Here is a 20655-nt window from a genome sequence, read left to right as displayed (position 1 = left end):
TTAAAGGTATAAAGGAGGTTGTTGTTTAAATACGTCGTAAAGGTTGAAAAGGGTGCAAATGAATACCTCAAAATCAATCTCAAATATACCTTAATTATATCTCCAGAGGTATATATGTTTCAGCCTGAAGTATATTTTTTTACACTTGAGGAAGTATTTATTCAACAACCTAAGGTGTGTCATTTTACACTTCAGGTTATTATAAATCAACCTCAGGTGTATTTTGTTCGACTTCAGGTAGTTATTTTTCAACCTCAGGTATCTAATTTTATGCTTGTAGAGGTAGATATTTTTCAACCTATGGTGTGTCATTTTACACTTCAGGTTATTATAAATCTACCTCAGGTGTATTTTGTTCGACATCAGGTAATTTTTTTTCAACCTCAGGTATATAATTTTATGCTTGTAGAGGTATATATTTATCAACCTGTAGTGTGTCGTTTTACACTTCTGGTTGTTATAAATCAACCTCAAATGTATTTTGTTCTACCTCAGGTAATTATTCTTCAACCTCAGGTATATAATTTTATGCTTGTAGAGGTATATATTTTTCAACCTAAGGTGGGCCATTTTACACTTCTGGTTCACATTTTATAAATCAACCTGAAGTGTATTTTCAACAATTGGAAAGGTTATTTTTAATTAGCGCCATGTGTTCCATGTTCTACCTTAATTTATTATTTCGTAACCTCAAGTATATATTTTTGTATTTTTAGAAGTATTAATTTATCAACCAAAGATGTTTTTTTTTAGCACTTACGAAGGTGAGGTGTTATACGGACCACCTAATTTATTAATTTTTAGACTCACTATATAAAAAATATAATATACAGATGGGTGACAAAATAATACGAACACCTGTGAAATATCAGAAAATCTTTATTATAGGGAGTTGGACCACCCTTTGACTGAATTACAGATTTAATACGACGTGGGATCGATGCATAAAGGTCATGGACAACGTTTAAAGGAATATTAAGCCATTCCTCTTGCAAAGCGGCCTCTAATTCCAAAAGATTTGCTGGAGGTGGGAATTGGGAACGAAGTTTAGACTCCAAATATTGCCACAAACGTTCAATAATATTTAAGTCCGGAGACTGAGGGGGCCAGGCGAGATGCTCAACTTCATTGTCATGCTCTTCGAACTATGTTTGAACGCACCTAGCGGTGTGGATAGGGGCGTTGTCGTCTTGAAAAATCGGTCGCTCTCCAGGGAATACAGTCTGTTCAAAAGGATGAACATGATCCGCTAGAACGCTAAGATAGTCATTAGATTTGATTCTCCCATGCAGACGTACTAGTGGCCCAAGATCACGCCAAGATATCGCACCCCAAACCATAATGGAGCCACCTCCATGCTTTACAGTTGGTAAGAGGCATTCAGGATCAAACGCTTCTTTGGGTGATCTCCAGACATAAACACATCCGGTGGTCTGAAATAACGTGAAGGATGATTCATCGGACCATATTACCTGCTGCCACTGCTGTGGGGACCAGCCTTTGTGACCTTTACACCACTGACGGCGTTTGAAAGCATTGATTGCTGTCACCAAGGGTTTACGAATTGCCACTCTCCCATAAATGTTCGCTGCATGAAGTTCTCTTTGAACAGTTCTTATTGAAACGGGGTCCTGAAGATGACTGTTCATGTCTGATGTTATCTCGGATAACGATTGCTTGTGTTTTCGAGCTACTACGCGCTGCAAAACACGTCTATCCCTATCATCAAGCTTTGACTTTCGGCCACTGCTTTGCTTTGAAGACTTCTTCTTACTTTCTTTCATGTATGCTGTCATAACGGCTGATACAGTACTTCTTGCAAACCCCAAAAGGTTTGATGTTTCTGTCACCGATGCTCCACTTAAACGCGCCCCAACAATCATCCCTCTTTGGAATTCTGACAGGTCAGACATTTCACCTTATAAAAGCTAGTTAGATAAACTCATGCAACACAGGTGACTAATGTTGAGAGACTGATAGCTTCCTCTTCACGCTCACTAGGTGGCAGACTTCTGTTGCAGGTGGCGCGGCTGTACTGCAGGTGTGAAATAAGTCACACTTTTTCACAGGTGTTCGTATTATTTTGTCACCCATCTGTATATATAAAGATATTACATATATCATATGAAGAATAATGTATATTAAATTTTTTTCACTAGTAGAGATCATTTATCAACCTGAAATTTTTAATATTAAACCTTCGGCAGTAATTGCTTCTTTTGTTAAGCTGTAAAAGAAAGTTTCAAATGCATAATTCTTCTATAATTTTAATAGATTGATTTAAATCATCTTAAAATACCACTTATCCAAATTCTACAGTTAGTAAAAATTATTTATGGGAACTCATATTCGTATTTTTAGAAGATAGTTGTCTAAGGTCCTAGAATTTTTTAAGCTATAAAACTACAAATTTAAGTAATTAGTCAGCTGAAATTCAAAGTACTTTTATTTAAAACTAAAATTTCACTCTTTTTACAGACCAACAAAATTATTTTAAATACTGTTTCCGTCTACATGTTGAAACTTGTAATTATTGGAACCTAAAAGGAAAAAAAATATAAATTAGTAAGAAAGTCATATTTACAATAATAGTGGCAGGTCTTAAAATATTAGAAAATATTTTTTTTATCATTTAAATTAACTGGATGAAATTAATTTTCCTTTTCAGATAAATATCTTCTGCCATTTCTATTCAATCCTCGTAGCTAAAAAGCATGACATGTATCACAGCCACAAAATAAAATACACTGAAGACAGTATTACCATTAACAACATTTACAGAAATTCAAATATACAGGGTGTTTATAAAGTCTCGGACCCATTTTGATGTTTAATAACTCATAAAATAATAAAGATAGATTAAAATTAATAACATAAATGGTTAGATAGACTCAAAAACTTTCATGAACCTTGTCAATGAACTTCCACGTGTGTCCCCTTCGTCGCACGGAGAATATCAAGTCGATAGTCAATTTCACGCCAGGTAGCGGCAAGCATGTCGGCATCCACAGAGACTATTGCGGTTGTAATTCTGGCTTTTAGGCCATCAATGTTCGACACGATCCTCCTGTAAACATTGTCCTTTATAAATCCCCAAAGAAAAAAGTCCAGCGGCGTTATATCAGGTGATCTGGGTGGCCAAGGAATTGGACCTCCTCTCCCAATCCATCTTCCTGTAAAATGATCATTCAAAGAACTACGAACGATGATACCCCAATGAGGTGGTGCACCATCTTGCTGCAAAAAGACATGTGGCTGAAGCTCTTCTAGTTGTGGAAATACGAAGTTTTCCAACATGTCTAAGTATACGACTGATGAGATTGTCTTTTCTGTAAAAAAGAAAGCTACCTCTCGTGAAATTGACTATCGACTTGATATTCTGCGTGCGACGAAGGGGGCACACGTGGAAGTTCATTGACAAGGGTCATGAAACTTTTTGAGTCTATCTAACCATTAATGTTATTAATTTTAATCTATCTTTATTATTTTATGAGTTATTAAACATCAAAATGGGTCCGGGACTTTATAAACACCCTGTATAATTCCAATCTTATTATGCAATTTTAACACTTTTTATTTTTCTATGCATCTGTAACATTATGGTACTTGTAAGTTTAATAATTAGATTTCCTTCCCTTTCTTTTTTAAAAATCTTTAAACTCAATAAACCTAGTCTATATTTTTCAACTTTTTGTCAGACTTCATGAAACTAGCAGCTTTTCTTTAAATTTTTGACGCTGATTCTGAAAAGGGCTTATGTTATTGTCAATCACATCAGAGCTTCTTAAAAAATAGTTATTTTAATAATTATTAATCAATGTAATCAAGAATCTACAATCGTTTAATAAATTAAAATTTTAAAGTTATGTACCAATTTTTATTCTTTTTTTACACTCAATCGAATAGAACAAATTACAAGCTGATAAGGAGCATTTATTTTAAAGTTGTGAGTAATTTTATGTGAGGAAAATGTCTAAGAGAGAATGATTTGAAATAATACTTTTAAAATAAGTTGAGTATAATATCTCCTATATAACTTATAATACCGAGCAGAATAAAACTAATAGTTAGTTGTTACAAACACTTGTTTAAATATAAATACACATCCCATAGGATGAAACTCAAAATAATGCATATTACTTTCAACAATAAATGTTTTTATTTGCAATTGATTTTATTCAATTCAGGATTAAAATTGCATACTATACTGACTTATTTCTAAAATATTTAAGATTTCCGAAATTCGCACATTTTTGAAGTAGTGAACCATAAACAGCTGCATGAAAAAGCTCATAACCTTGAAACAAATTGTCATATAAACTTGAAATCGGATTTAATTTCATTCTGCCCAATATTCTAATAAGTAATAACAATCTGCTTAGTAAATAATTAACGTGGGTAAAATGCGAGAAAATAACATGTAGTGAAAATAGCAGTTTTGCGATCAAACATGAAGAAGTGAGCTAGTACAGTTACTAGTTTTCAATTATCAAATATCTAGCAAACTATTGTTATCAACAATTACATAAATTCTGTAGTTTATCTCAGTAATATCAGGGAACTGTGGATAAGCTCTGTAAATATATATATATATATATATATATATATATATATATATATATATATATATATATATATATATATATATATATATATATATATATATATATAATAAATAAATAAATACAAGAAAACACTAAGAAAGTTAAGAAAAACAATAAGTAACATTTATTGCGCTTAAGCTGCAAGCAAACAGCACTCATTAGATAAGTTCAAAATGAAGAATAAAACAAAGAAAAATTATAGACATATGAAAAAAAAAAGGGGGGGGGGAATAATAAGTAAAAAAACAACAAACAAAATTTTATTTAAAAAAACAAAACAAAAAAAAAAGTAAAATGATAATTAAAAAACCGGAAAAAAAAAGATATAATCTTTTCTTCAGCCCACACGATTATATCCGCAAAACAGAGTGCTTTCTGATATTGTATCAATAAAGCCAAAGCAAAATATATTAATACAATAGTGTGAGGAGCACTCAAAAAAAATTTTTTTTTATAAAGTAACTACATAAAAATAGTTCATAAAAAGTAAAAAAAATAAAAAATCATAAAAGTAAATATCATAAAAAGTAAATATAACATGTAAAAACAGATAATAAAATAAAATAAAAAGAAAAAATAAAATAAAAATAAAAAACATTAAAAAGGGGGGACTATAAAGCGAGTAGCAAAATCATAACAACTTACATGGACAGTTTTTTTTCAAGAATGATTTAAAAATGTTTTCGCAGAAAGATTGCCAGATTACAAAATATGAAAACAAAAGCGCAAATTGAGTGTAACAAAAGGGTTCTTTCCCCCTTTTTTTCATATGTCTATAATTTTTCTTTGTTTTATTCTTCATTTTGAACTTATATATATATATCTATATATCTATATATATATATATATATATATATATATATATATATATATATATATATATATATATATATATATATATATATATATATATATATATATATATATATATGAACTTTGCAACAAATATCCAAACGATAAGCATACAGCTATAGTAGAATTTCAAAGCAAAATTGCTATTTTAAAAATCTTTCTATTTTCAATAATTTATTTATAAGAGAATTTGTGAACATTTTTCTCAATTAATCAGCGTGCATACTGCTACGTTAAAACATATACATTTAAGCAAAATAAAAAGAATAGTTCTATTTGACTGAACTACAAACAATAAAATATACTGTGCATAACCTGCTGTAACGATTCACCAGTAATGTTAACCAAAACAGTGACGAGAAATATTTCGGTTATTCTCTCTTATTGCTAAGCCTACAACGATAGCCTCTAAGAATATCCTCCAACTTAAATTATTTAAGATCAGGACGTGTCGTTAAAACAAAAATAATAAAATTTAAGTTTCAAAATTGAAGCATATTTGATTAAAAGTGATAAAACTAAATTAATAAATGTCAAGCACACTTACCGAATTTCGAATAGACTTTCGATTGTCAACACACACGCCATTTGCCGGCTCGCATGGAACTCTGGGAAGTGAGTTAGTTAATATGAAGTGTACATTAAGCAACCTTAAAACAAGCTTAGGTATAAATAAAATGACTTCATCACCTCAATAAATACCTCACTCTCTTTAGTTGAAATAAGGTATATTTTTTTATACCTCATAAATACCTCAATATCGTTAGTAGAAAAAAGGTATACTTTTTATACCTCGTAATTACCTCAATAAAGTAATTACCTCCCCATAGTTTAGTCAGGAGAGCGATCCAAAGTTCGTACCCCTTAATGTTAATTTCACTTTTTACGTTTTTAGTCATATTTTTAAAACTAATAAAGCAATTCAAAGAAAATTGCACCCATTCATAAAACTCATTTACCCAAAGATAATTTCATGAAAAAAAATAATTTTTAATAATTATTAATTATTTTTTATTATTTAATTAAATTGAGGAGGAAAAAATTTTGAAATATAAGGTATGAATTTTTTATACCATACTAATCTACATATTTTTCAATTGAAAAATCTAAAGTTTCAACTGTTGCTGAGAAAAATTAAAATTTATTATTTTTAAAAAAAATAATTTGGCGACAATAAAGAAATAATTAAATGGTGCGATTAATATTAAAATATGATAAGCTTGCGAGGAACTTGACTTCGCGCGCTTAGCGTAAAATTTCATTCATATTTTTTCGCTAATAACCGTTTGCTAATCTTTTTATTTTAATTTCAAGATTTTAATTCAAAGATTTAAAACTCTTTCTTTACATTTTTTTTTTTTTTTTATTTGACTTTTCATTTGAAAAGTCAAGAATCTAGACCTTAATAAATTAAGAACACTGTGGTATCAGTATCGATCGTAATTATAAAGTTATTATTAAATTTAAAATTAAATTTTGAAACCCAACATTTCGTGACCACAAATTAACGAGTTTTTCAAATTAAATATTGAATGTTGTGGTGAATATAAACATAATAAAATACATCTTCCTAGTTTTGTCCCCACATTTTTAACTTCTTAAGGACCTTACGAACTCTACTTAAACTGAGGCTGTCGTATCAGATGTCGGTAATGATGGTGAGATTAGTAAAATAAATTTTTTAATAAAGGAATAAAACAAAGAAACTTTAGTAACCATATTTGGTGAAAAATAAGTAACTGATCGCAATCGAAGAGCTTAGGGGGTAGCCGCATGTTTGCAAAAGTCAGTTTCGGAATTTATACATAAGGATGCTATTTGCAAATCCTACTTATTTAAGAGAACCATGTAACCTAAATATTTGTTATTTGTCAGAATGACAAATGAATCATCTTTAACAATAAAATAAAAATACAAGTAAAATTTAATCTTATGCTACTATATATATATATATATATATATATATATATATATATATATATATATATATATATATATATATATATATATATATATATATATATATATATATATATATATATATATATATATATATATATATATATATATATACTGTTACCGGCAAAGTATGAAATGCCTAGGCATTATATATAATGCCGGATGATATTTAGGTAAAGTGTGAAATAAACGTCCTGATGAGGTTATTATATAAAAGATATGCATGAAGCTGTGTATGACCGAAATCGGTGGTTGTTACTTTCACCGGTGAATGTTGACAATCACAAAGTCGCTTTGGTGAATGTCCGAAATATTTATTATATCTGATTTGATATTAAAATAAAATGCTTCTTTTTGGGCAACTTCATACTATCAAGATTTTGAATCAGGCTAGGTTTAAAAAATTTCGTCACAAATATACTAAATTACACAAAAGTGCTCGGAGCATAACGTCTAATGTAAAAAATCATAAAATTAGTTTCCAAATTACGTATGACTTTGCTTACGAAATAACTTTTTCTACATATTGTCGATAAAATGACCCCTGTAGACGAAATGACCTTGTCCACGAAATGACTCTGTCAATGAAATGACCCTGTCGGCGTAAACACCTTGGCAAAGATATGATCCAGTCGACGAAATGACTTGTCGAGGAAATGACCCTGTTGACGAAATGACCATGTCGAGGAAATGACCATGTCGAGGAAACTGCCTGTCGACGAAATGACTTAGTCGATGAAATGGTCTGTCGATGAAGTGATTGTCGATGAAATGAATGCGACCCGTTTTTGTTGCTTGCAAACTGTAACTTGAATTTGAAAAAAAATGCACCACTCATATTTGAAAACAAAAAAGATAAATCATAGACTAAAATAGCTGTCAATATTCGCTATTTACTAGTGTTTGTATGTGCATTTTTTAATAAGTAGTGAATTCTACTAATGACTGCTCAAACGAAGCAACTGCAGTAGTTCTGTTACTTGATTAGATTATAATAGATAAGATAGAGGCTAAATTAGAAAAAATATGATAAGTCAGTTTCACAAAATGGAACTTATATGATAAGATTATAATCATTTGGCAGTGAGTTGGCTTAACAAAAATGGCACGTTTCATTTGAAAAAATTTCTGTGTCTGTATCTGCAATAAAATAATGCCAAGTTTTGATGACCTGCAGGCAGTGTTCGGACAAGAGCTTTTTTTTTCCCTCTTAGATCATTTTTTTTCTCGTAGATCATTTTTTTCTCTTAGATCTTTTATCTCAATATTTTTTTTCTCCTAATTTTCTGGGTACCATTTCCTAAAGTTAGTCATCATTTATAAATCTGGAAAACAACCTGCTGAAAAATAATTATTGCAGGTATTTATTACATTTAATTACTCCATAAAATTTGTAAGATGTCAATAAAATAATGCTACTCTAGTATAAAAATTCCGATAATTAAATCTTTATCATTATAAATTTTTAACAAAAATTAGCAGCTAGCTTAACTTAGTAACTCAGATTAATATTTGTTTAGCTTAGATGTTATCTGAATGCTTATAAAAAAAAAAAGCATTTTTATTTTATGCGTCTAAGCAGAAAAAAACCATCTAAAGCACAGATTTCATTTATCTAAATTTCATGCTCAGAAAAAAATTGTTAATGATAATTATTAAATTCTATTAAGATTTCCTAAATTTTTGCGTTCTTTATTTAGCTTTTATAAATCGCCATAATAATTAGTGCTAATTCCCAGCTTGTCATAAAAAATATCATAAAATACAAAAAAAAAAAATGCTACATTTTTTAAAAATATTTATTATTAAAGTATTATTAAACAAAAACGAATTATGCTAGAGTTAGACAGCTAAAAATAAAGTTTAAAAAAATAAAATTAACGAATTGTTTATGAGTCATACTAAAGTATAGATAAGAATAAAATTTTGTCATAGTTTGTTACACTCGGCAGTTTGACGTACACTTACACTTGAACATATTTAGACCACAAAAATTATAACAATTACTTTATTTTTTTAACAGTGAACACTAGGACTGGGCGATATAAGAAATTTTATATCGTGATGCATCGTCAGTTTTGCATCGCGATATAGCGATGTATCGCGATATAGTATATTTGAATTTCATTTACTTGTAAGGCACAGAAAGTCGGATTTCTATCAAAACTTCATACTCAGATTGATTTAAATCAATTTATGAATTTGAAGATATATATGTTTTGCTTAAGAGAAATATTAATGTTATAGTATTTTCTAAAAATGATCGCGCAAATAACGAAATATTTCTTAGTTTAAAAATAAATAATAAATAAATAAATAAAGTTGAAATTTATCAATATATTTACATAACATTACAGAAGGAAAATAAAAAATAAGTTCGTTAAAAATTATTTGTATGCTTAAAAAAAAGTGCTAAATAAATTTTAAAAAAAAACGCTTTTGAAACAACACTAGTTTTTATCATTATTATTTCACATAAATAATTAAGCTAAATTGAATAATTACCGAATTCTGAACGAAAAAATAAAGTAAGGTTTAATTTCTTAAAAATAAAAACAAAAGAATTATGATATTCGATTGTATATTTAACTGACAATATTGAAAGAAAATTAAAAAACACGATTATACTCTTTAATAAAACGAAGTGCTAAACTATAAAAAAAAAAAAGAAAAAAAGAAAAAAAGAAGTCGCAAACCTTACTAATTTTTTGGAATAAACAAAGTTGATAGATTTATGTCCAAATTCAAAAGAGGAAAAATAAGTTTTATTATAATTTTATTTGTAGAAATAAAAACAACTAAAAATTTATAAATTTAAAATCAGTAATAAAAACCCATTAAATTATTAGAAGTTTTATCCAAAAAGTTTTTCATAAATTAAAATTAAGTAAAAAATAGCCCAACAAATTTAATTACTGTGTAATTTAATTCTTTATGGGCACCTTAAACTAGATTTCCGATTGTAATAAATTCAATAATGTCAAAAACTAATTAAACATATATTATCAAAATTAATTTTCACATTTAAAAATAATAAAAAAGTTTTGCTTAAAAAAAAAGTTACCTAATTAGTTAAGAAACACTGGTTTATATATTATTTTCAATAATAGATTACGTTCAGAACAAGGTAACGACGGCGATCACAAAGTCAGTCCCACTGAAAATAATCTCGAAGAAATGCGACAAGGAAAAAAACTAGGAGGCGTGAAAACGATCATGCGAGATCACGATATATATTCTCAAAACTATGGTTCTGATTTTACCACTCATCAATCAAGGCCATTTCAACATAACGAAACGAACATCGTCTTCCACACATAAGAGTTGCTTCCACAACGCGGGTCGGTATCAGTTGCAAGATCATTTCGCGTCTTGTATCGATACATCGTTTTGTGCTAGTCGTCTTTAGTCAACGGCTTAAATCAGATTTCTGATGCATCGCCTGAAACGAAAGTTGCTGTATCGGCTTGCTGATATATGCGTTAAATCGATATGTCGCGATACATCGATTTATAGCCCAGTCCTAGCGAACACCAATATATACTATTGGTGTGACATTCTAAATAACGATAATTGACTCATAGAATAATTAACACTAACCTTCTATTTTTGTCAGATCCCGCCATACACAACAGCCTCCAAACCTAACAAACCAATGCAACAATGTAACGTCTAGCGTGGAAGTATGCAAACCTTGAGTCAAAACTGAGTCTACAGAAAAAGTTGTAAATTCAACATTGTATAATTCAACATTTCATTCACATAATATTTCTACTAGCGAAACGAAAACTCAAGTTATTTTTTTCTACTATTTCTCTTAGTTTTTTTTCAAAATTCTTTCAATTGAATCTGAAAAATTGTATTGTAGAATTATTTTCGTTTAAGATATTTAATGTTAAACAATACTTCTTTTTTTTTTTAAATTTCAAAATCAACGAAAAATTTCTAATTAGTAAAAACGTTTAAATATTAGTACTTCTATTATGAATTACTAACTTTTAGGTACATTTCATAATGAATTTTATTATGAATTTTTGAAACAGGAAATACAAATTTATAAAAATAATATCTGATTAAATGAAAAAAATAACAAATGAATTTTATAAATTAAGATCTCCACTTTGGCAGATATTAAAACGTGAGAACACTGATTAAAATGCTTATTTATTTTAAATTTTTAGGTTTTTAGCTTTCTCTAATTACGGAAAATTTCCCTTCTAATCTAAGATTTTACAGAACGTAGGCTCAGAAGGTTGTATTACAGTAACTTAATTACATGAGATGAATAATCGTGTTTTACTTTAGATCCACGAAATGAAATATAAATTCATTTCTTAGAAGTCACGAAAACTAAGCAGTGAATCATAAATTGTTCTAGATTTTCATTTGATCGAATATCATAAAACCTGTGCAAACATCCTCGATGAAGTTAAGGAGTTTTACATTCGATTACATCCTTTATTTTGAGAAGATTATTAGAGTCACATAATATTTAATCAGCATGTACATTTACTTATGTCTGCTCCATTTCAATTATTATGTTCTGATTATATATTTATATCTCAAATTTCGTGCTTAAAATAATGATAAGTATTCATCGAGACCTATGAGGCAATTTCAGTCCTATGAATATTCGTTATTGGTCTGCAAGTTGGATGCGACAGCAAGTAGCTTAACTGGAATTGGTGAAATTTATTGCGTCAAGAGTAAATATTCTCGTTCACATGGGTCAAATTTTTACTTGTATTAATAAACATGGAATCATGTGTTATTTTACCACGTTTATATAAACTTACCTTCGTGTATGTCTGTCCGGGTGGAATTTTGTAATCGATTTTAAACTAACTTCCCGACTAGCTACAAACTTCAAATTTGGCACATAGTTCAGAATCGGATGACAATGCATGAAAATGAAGAGAAAAAAGACATACAAAGTGAAATAAAATAAAAATTTAAAAAAAAATTATTTTCGAGATTGTCTTTTGTTGTCGATTCCATTATTTCAAATTAGTATTACATGTCAGGTGAAAAGATTTTTATTGTCGGAGTATTTTTATTGGCTGAAAAGTCACGTGGTAGGATCCAGTTTTTCCTCATTCATTTCCAGATTTTTTTGGTTGTCATCAGCATTAAACTAATGAAAGTCGTAAAGGTATTGTTTATCTATAAAGATTTTTGTATCCCTAATTTGAAATGAAAGTTGTATTATTTTAGTAGTGGTCTTGTAGTAGACTTGACTACTCTTGACTAAGAAAAATAATCTAAATAAAAATATATATTTTTAAATACCACGTTTTTTGTAGTGAAGAATAATAATTGAAAAGTAATAACTTTTAAAAAATATAAAATAAAAATTAAAAAAATTATAATTTAAAATAAAAAAATTCAAAATAAAAAATAATATTTTTAAAAACCACGCTTTTGTAGTGGAGAATAATAATTAAAAAAAAATTGAAAAACGAAAAACGTGGGGCGCATGAAATACATATCAGCATATATACACATACATATACAAATTTTTTTACTCATACACATGCACAGCCACATATACATCCACATACATATGCATATACACAAACATATTCCACATCCACATTCAGATACAATTACAATTACAGATATACCATACACATATTTTCAAGAGCACACATACACACACTAATATAACCTTACTGTTATGTATTTCATGCGCCCCCCGTTTTTCGTTTTTCAATTTTTTTCTTAATTATTATTCTCTACTACTAAAACGTGGTTTTTAAAAATATTATTTTTTATTTATTTTTAAAGTTGCTGGTTATGACAGAATAAAATAATAATAATTTGAAAATTTATTAAAATATTTATCGCATAAACTCGTGTGTTTGTTAAACAATTTAAAAAAATGGTTGTTATATTTTTAACAAGTAGTGGAAATTTTTTTATTAGCTTTCCATTAAAATTAAAAGACTGAACTTTCATGACTAAATACATTTGTTTAGAAATATAAAACGTAGTTGTGGTTGACGTATACCTGTTTAGACAGAGGGGTGCGATTGTTCTTGTTTTAAAGTGGCGCCATCTATGGCCAAGAATTCGACTTTAGCCACACACATAAATCACACCCGTTAATAGGGCTGACCCATTCATTCAACCACATATCGTAATTTTGACCTGAATCACAGAATGATTGATCTCCAATCCAGTACCCCCAGAGGTATTGATTTGTTATGGGAACATGGAGGACTTTGCGACTCCACAGATTTAATTTGCATCAGTCACCATTTACCACACGGAGAGTCTTCGGCCGGCATGGTTCGAGCCCACGAACTCTGGTGCCCTGTCGACCAGGCTATCCCAGCTTATAAAACGTAGTGGTAAACTCAAAGATATTAAACTGTATTTTACTTCTCCAATTTTTCCACCACCAGTTAATTTATTTAAGGATAGTATGAATTCGAGAAAAGTTCCATTATTTAATAAATTAGTGACATGACTTTATGTTATTTTGTAAAGAAAATATATTTGTATAACAATAGTGACCTCCAGACCTCTCTAAACGTTAAAATGGCACTTTTAACAGTTATTTTCTGCCAGACGTTTCAACAGTAGCCCAACAACTATGTATACTTACTAGCTCATTATGTGTTAATTGAAAGAGCAATTTAAATGTTACTAGTAAAATATGTAAAAAGCATTTTCATTCATAATATCTACAGTTGTTAAACATGATGAATAAGAAATATAAAATTGCAAATAAAATAAAAATTAAGAAGTTGCTTCCCCACAGCAAGAACATTGCTTCCTTTTTTTTTTCGACTTAAAAGTTTAATATTTTGACATGCGACTACATAAGAAAATATGACACATTTTTTTTCCTCTAGGAAAAATTCGCAGAGAACTTTTGTTAGGTAAGTATCATAAGTATTTCATTTGTTTACTCAAACCCTGTTAAAACAACCCTGTCAACGAAAAGATCTTGCGGACGAAATGACCTTGTCGACGAATCAACACCGATTCCGAAACGACCCTTTTGTCGAAATAACCCTGTCGATGAAACAACCGAGTCGATGAAAAGACCTTTTCAATAAAAAGATCGTGAGGACGAAATGACCCCTACCGATGTAACAACTCAGTCAAAGAAAAAGCCTGTCGACGAAACGCCTGTCGACGACGATGTGTAAGAAATAACCTAGTCATTTAAGTAATGTCGATAAATTGCTCTATCGAATGAAATGAAATGAAATAGACCCATACAGAAGGGAACAAAAATTAAATGGCTCAAAAGTGATCAGATTAACTTGCTAGGAATATTATCGTCCATAATCTCATTTGAATCATTGGAGTTGTATTACAGCAGATTGCAATGAGCAAGTCTTAATGTAGAAGGTTATAATAAGGAAATTTCTGGAAAGCTATCAGGTTAAATCTCTGTGAAAGTTGTCCTCCTAACAACATCTGATTCATTAAAATTGAAGTATTGTAGCAGATTGCAATTAGGGCAAGACTGTATACAGAAGGTTACAATTGAGAAATTGCTCGAAAGAAATCAGATTAAATAGTTAGAAATAATATCTTCCCGGCGTGCAATTTTATCAATAATTAATTTGGTTGATTAGTTGGTTCTAATGCTGTTGTTGTTAATTTACGTCGCACTAGAGCTGCGCAATGGGTTATTGGCGACGGTCTGGGAAACATCCCGGAGGATGATCCGAAGACATGCCATTACAATTTTGATCCTCTGCGGAGGGGATGGCACCCCCGCTTCGGTAGCCCGACGACCTGCTCGTGAATGGTTCTAATGCCACTTGCAACACGGACAAGCCTGCTTGGTGAAACCGAGCAGATTTAAGGCAGAGAGTGCGTTTCTTGCTTTTCAGTGGCGCCATATATGGCCAAAAATACGACTTCTGTCACATCTTACGTCACACCCGTTTATAGGGCGGACCCATTCATACATCCATTCATTCATCCACAGATCGGGTCCTCGGTAAACTGTTCTACCGTAAAGTGCTCGACTTCGCGTGCAGATCGTCGGGCTACCGAAGAGGGGGTGCCATCCCCACTGCAGAGGATTAAAATTGTGGATCATCCTCAATTGTGGATCCTTCGGATCATCCTCAGGATGTTTCCCAGACCGTCGCCAATAGCCCATTGTGCAGCTCTAGTGCGACATAAATGAACTACAACAACAACAACAATAATCATCCACAGATCATAATTTTGACCTGAATCAGAGAACGATCGATCTCCAATCCAGTATCCCCAGAGGTATTGATTTGTTATGGGAACATGGAGGACTTTTGCGACTCGACAGATTTAACGTGCATTAGTCACTTTACTACACGGGGAGTCTTCAGCCGGCGGGGTTCGAACCCACGACCTCTCGGACATAGGTCCAGCGCCCTACCGACCAGGCTATCCCGGCCTATAATTAATTTTGACTAAGAAAGCAAAAAATGTTGTTGTTATCAACCACCAACGTTACCAACTTTACCAGTCGTTACCAACGCAGGAAATAAATTTTATCTTATAAACTGTAGATCACGATTTCTAAGCTAGAAAAACTAAATACGTGAGTGTATTGCATGATCTGAAATTTTTATCTCAATTGAATATTTACTTTTATCATTGTATCGTTCGTAGAGGTATTAAAGAATTACAGAGATTACATATCTAATTTTGCAAAAGAACATATAACATTACGAAATATATATATATATATATATAAATGGGTCGCCTCTTTGACAAAAAAGCATTAGCTACAGTGAGAAGGTTCAACTAGATACCATACAAAATGAAATATCTTATTTTTATTCTCATATCAAGTTTATCCTTTGTTTGGGTAAGTACTATTAATACTTCATTTAGCATGTATTTTACTTCATCATACTTTTTATAACGAGAACGAAAATGTATCGTTAAAAAACGAAAGAAAAAACACATTCAAATTTTTAATTAAATTATGCACTTAGAAAATAAATGGAAAAATTTTAACTAAATTTTTTAATTAATAATGAGTGAGGAAAAAGTAAAATGGAAAAAGTTTACAATTAATAATGAGTTTAACTTGAAGCAGAAAGGGGAATTTTTGGGAAAAATTTGTTAATTATTTGTAATTTTTCTCGAAATAAGTCTGTACATATCACCAACTGGACAGCCCTTGCAAGATTATTTGTGAAAATGTATTTCTTTTAAATGCTGCATTGTAAGGACTGGTGTAATATATCTTTAAATCTGACGTTGAAAAATTTAAAAAAAAAAATGTATGAAGGAACAATTTACTTAAAATGAACCCTAAATCGAGCTTTCATATACATTTTTTCGGGTTTAATTTAATTAAACACTCGTAATAAAAAAAGCTTATTATTAAACTTATTCGCATCATACGGGAATTATTTTTGCTTCTGGAAACGCCAATGTAGGCGCACTTCCGATGCATCAAGAAATTCTTTACAATTGAAATATGAGTTGGCGTATGTATGCTGTTGCCTTAAACACAAGTATGCATCTACAAAGCAAAAATTCTACCGTTAAAGTATAGATGTAAGTTTTTGGTTTTGGTACGATTATTTATTTTAATAAAAATTTAATTTCAATTTTTTAGCCTTTTTAAAGTCTATCAATGAATTTTATACGATATCATTTCTATCCGTTTCTGTTCTGTTAAGTTTAGTTCGTATTCAATTTTAGAAATAGATTTTATTTTAAGAATTAGCGAATATGCATCCAAGATAAATGATTCCTTATATAATATCGTAAAAATAACTTTACTTACTCTTATGGTCATAGAATCTTACTATACTTAGAAATTTTAGTGTTACCGAATATCAAATATTGTGGAGACTTTAGTGTTACCGAATATCAAATATTGTGGAGACTTTAGTGTTACCGAATATCAAATATTGTGGAGACTTTAGTGTAACCGAATATCAAATATTGTGGAAATTTTAGTGTTACCGAATATCATATATTGGAGAGACATTAGTGTTACCGAATATCAAATATTGTGGAGACTTTAGTGTTACCGAATATCAAATATTGTGGAGACTTTAGTGTAACCGAATATCAAATATTGTGGAAATTTTAGTGTTACCGAATATCATATATTGTATACAATACACCAAGTAGTGTAAGAGACCATTCTAAAATTAGAACATTCATAAATTCAACTGTTTCATTTCATTTAGGAGTGCATTAAGATGAGTTTTTTTACCTTTAAGAAAGGGAGAGGTGCATTATTTGGTTTTGTATCAATAAATATTAATTACATTTAATTAATGTTTGCATAATTAAAACTTATTTTTTGTATATTAATATATTATTATTTTCCAGAATATTTAAAGATGTTAATATAATATATATAAAAACAATCTCTATCTGAAGACTAATGCTGATTGAAGCTTTGCAACTTGCGTGATATTTCTATTAATTTCGTAAATCGAAAACATCAGCAAGGTTAATAAATAAGCTTTTTTTAATAAGCTTTTTTTTTAAGAAAATGGTATCGTGATAAGTAAAATGCGCATTATACTTAGGATTAAAAATTATTGCTTACGTGATATTTCTGTTAATTTGGTAAACCATTTAAAATTACGCTATTTAAAATGTCATAAAACATTGGAAAAAAACTTATACTTTACGATTTATAATGTTTTTGCCTTTTGCTAAAAAGATAGTGAAAAGTTAAGTAAATACGATGAAGTTAGTTTGGATTGAATTATCTTTGAATAAATGAACTTTATAACTCTGTGTTATAATCCAAAAATATTTTAATTCGATTAACAAGATATGGTGAAATACGTAAAAAGTTAAATTAGCATTAAATGGTCTAAACTTTAGACTGCTCTTTATTTCCTAAATATTTTTGGATCAATAGTGGAATTCGTTGGTAAAAGGTCTGTTTTATCAAAGAAAGTACGCTTCTGTGTCTGGTTTATAACTTCATTTGCTCTAATTAATTAGTTAACACCAAAATGTTTTATAAACTTGTAAAGAGAAATAATTCTGAAGGTTTTAGAATGATTGATATTGTTACCAAACATTTAAAAGCATCACCACGATAAAAATAGAACAAAGTAATGTATCATACACGTTTTTGAATCGTTTATACTACATAGTTTGAAACAAAGAATCATGGTTTAAAACATAAAGCCAGCTACCACTGGAATTTTACTTTCCATAAAGGCATAGAAAGTAGGAAGTCATGTATCTATCTCAAATATATAAATGGAAAAAGTGGTAAAACATGCCAATTAATACCAATAAAAGTATACCAATTAATTGGTTGTATAACTGAAATAAAATCTGAAGTATATACTACATAGCTAAATTAATGGACAAATGGTTATAATTAACTTAGGAGAAAAAATTAAATATCTCCATACTCTTATTGAAACCAATGATTATTTAATTTCGGTAAAAAAAATACTAATTAAAACAAAAGTATGAGCTATGTACTAAAAAATTAATAGTTCAATTAATAGTGCAAATCAATTAATTCAATAGTAATAGCTTCAAAATTAATAGTGCAATGGTTTTCATTCGTTTACTAAAAGCGTAAAAATTGTCATGCTGTTATGACGCCGATAATGCTTAATTTATCTTGGTAATAGGTCCTAATTGAAATTAATTATGAATTATTTTCCGAAAAGCAAAACTTATGGATAAAAGATACTAATTCTTTCAGGTTGTTGTTGTTGTAGTTCATTTACGTCGCACTAGAGTTGCACAATGGGCTATTGGCGACGGTCTGGGAAACATCCCTGAGGATGATCCGAAGACATGCCATCACAATTTTGATCCTCTGCAGAGGGGACGGCACCCCCGCTTCGGTAGCCCAACGACCTGCACGTGAAGTCGAGCACTTTACGGTAGCACAGTTTAACGAGGACCAATACAGCACACCCTCGGTCCCTACGCAGACTGATCCAAGTGGTCACCCACCCGTACACTGACCGCAGCCAGTGATGCTTGACTTCGGTGATCTGCTGGGAACCGTGTCTTAACGATCAGTCCACTGCGGGACCTAATTCTTTCAGGAGGAATATGAATAATCGCCATACTAATATTGATTGTCTAAATCGCGATACTAATATTGCTCATTCAAAATGATGCTAAAATTAATTAGATCATGGACACTTTAATTTGTATGGTAATTGAAGCAATTTTAACAAGTACCAAATACACAGAAGAGCCATTACATTATGACCACCCTGCTAATAACATGTAGAACCACCTTTAGCCCTCAAAACTGCTAGCACCCGCCGTGGCATTGATTCCACAAGGTGCTGATAGGTAGTCTGAGGTATCTGGTACCAAGTGCTCACCAACTGGTCCTGCAATTTCCTCACATTGCGAGGGGGTAGCGTGGCAGCACGAATTTGGTTTTCCAATTAGGACTACAAATGCTGTATTGGATTAAGGTCAGGTGAATTTGGGGGCCAAGACATGACTTGAAAGTCCTCGACGATTCGACCCTTATGTCATGGAGCATTATCCTGCTGGTAAACACCATCCCCCGCAGAAAAAACTGTTGCCATGAATGGGTGAACCTGGTCTGCAACTATGTTCAAGTAGCTTACAGAAGTCAGGGATTGTTCTATGAGGATTATGGATTCTAATGTGCCCCATGAAAACATTGTTCCTGGGCGAGAAACCATGAAAACCTGGGCGAGCCCATTGTAATGGATGGAGGGTGGTCATAATATAATGGCTCTTCGGTGTATAATGTAGACAAAATTAATATATTTGATACCTATTAAAACTGCATTAATACTAGGCAGTTTCAATATAAATAATGTAGAAAAATGTGTTTTACTGGTCTTCAACAGCGATAGGAACCAGAAAAAATCGTTTAATTTAGGTAAGTTTTGAAATCATTATTTTAAAGAACACTCAGTGCAGTTAATTTTTATTTTGATGGAAGGAGCCACTAAAATGTTTTTCACCTAATCTAATAATGCAAAGCCAGCAATAAGAAAATAATAATAATAAAGAAAAAGAAATTATTTTTGATTTAGCTTTATTAATTGAGTTTGTATAGGGGTTTTCGTTTTGAGCATGACTTCGTACTGTTTTTCAGTTTTAATTTATTAATGGTTCAATTTCTTTTTTCCCAGTACGGAGTCAGCTTATTATAAATAAAATCGAGTACAAATTAATATAAACTAGTGTATACTCTCGATACATTAAAGTTGAAAGGACGCTAAAAAAATTTTGAGATAGCGAGTTTCCGAGATAACAAATTCAAAGCTAAATTTGT

The 20655-nt window shown here is 30.4% G+C and overlaps 1 protein-coding gene across 4 annotated transcripts in view; it reads left to right on the top strand.

Annotated features, from left to right (window-relative positions):
* Positions 1 to 20655, top strand: part of LOC107455241 (U3-aranetoxin-Ce1a) — a 43825-nt gene that overhangs the window by 4556 nt on the left and 18614 nt on the right. The window contains exon 3 of one of the 4 annotated variants that reach the window (XM_087163970.1): positions 14276 to 14302. The exons of 2 other annotated variants lie outside the window; for them this stretch is intronic. In XM_087163970.1, coding sequence (XP_087020096.1) covers positions 14276 to 14302 — 27 coding nt within the window. Of the gene's footprint in view, positions 1 to 14275; positions 14303 to 16077; positions 16237 to 20655 lie in introns of those variants that run through there. One more of the 4 variants, XM_087163968.1, reaches the window with a different exon arrangement.

The sequence above is a fragment of the Parasteatoda tepidariorum genome, chromosome 5, assembly GCF_982258835.1.
Source record: "Parasteatoda tepidariorum strain Cologne lab strain chromosome 5, Ptep-v5.0, whole genome shotgun sequence".
Classification (NCBI taxonomy): domain Eukaryota; kingdom Metazoa; phylum Arthropoda; class Arachnida; order Araneae; family Theridiidae; genus Parasteatoda; species Parasteatoda tepidariorum.
Note: the sequence above shows the minus strand (reverse complement) of the source record. Positions and strands in the feature narration are given on the sequence as shown.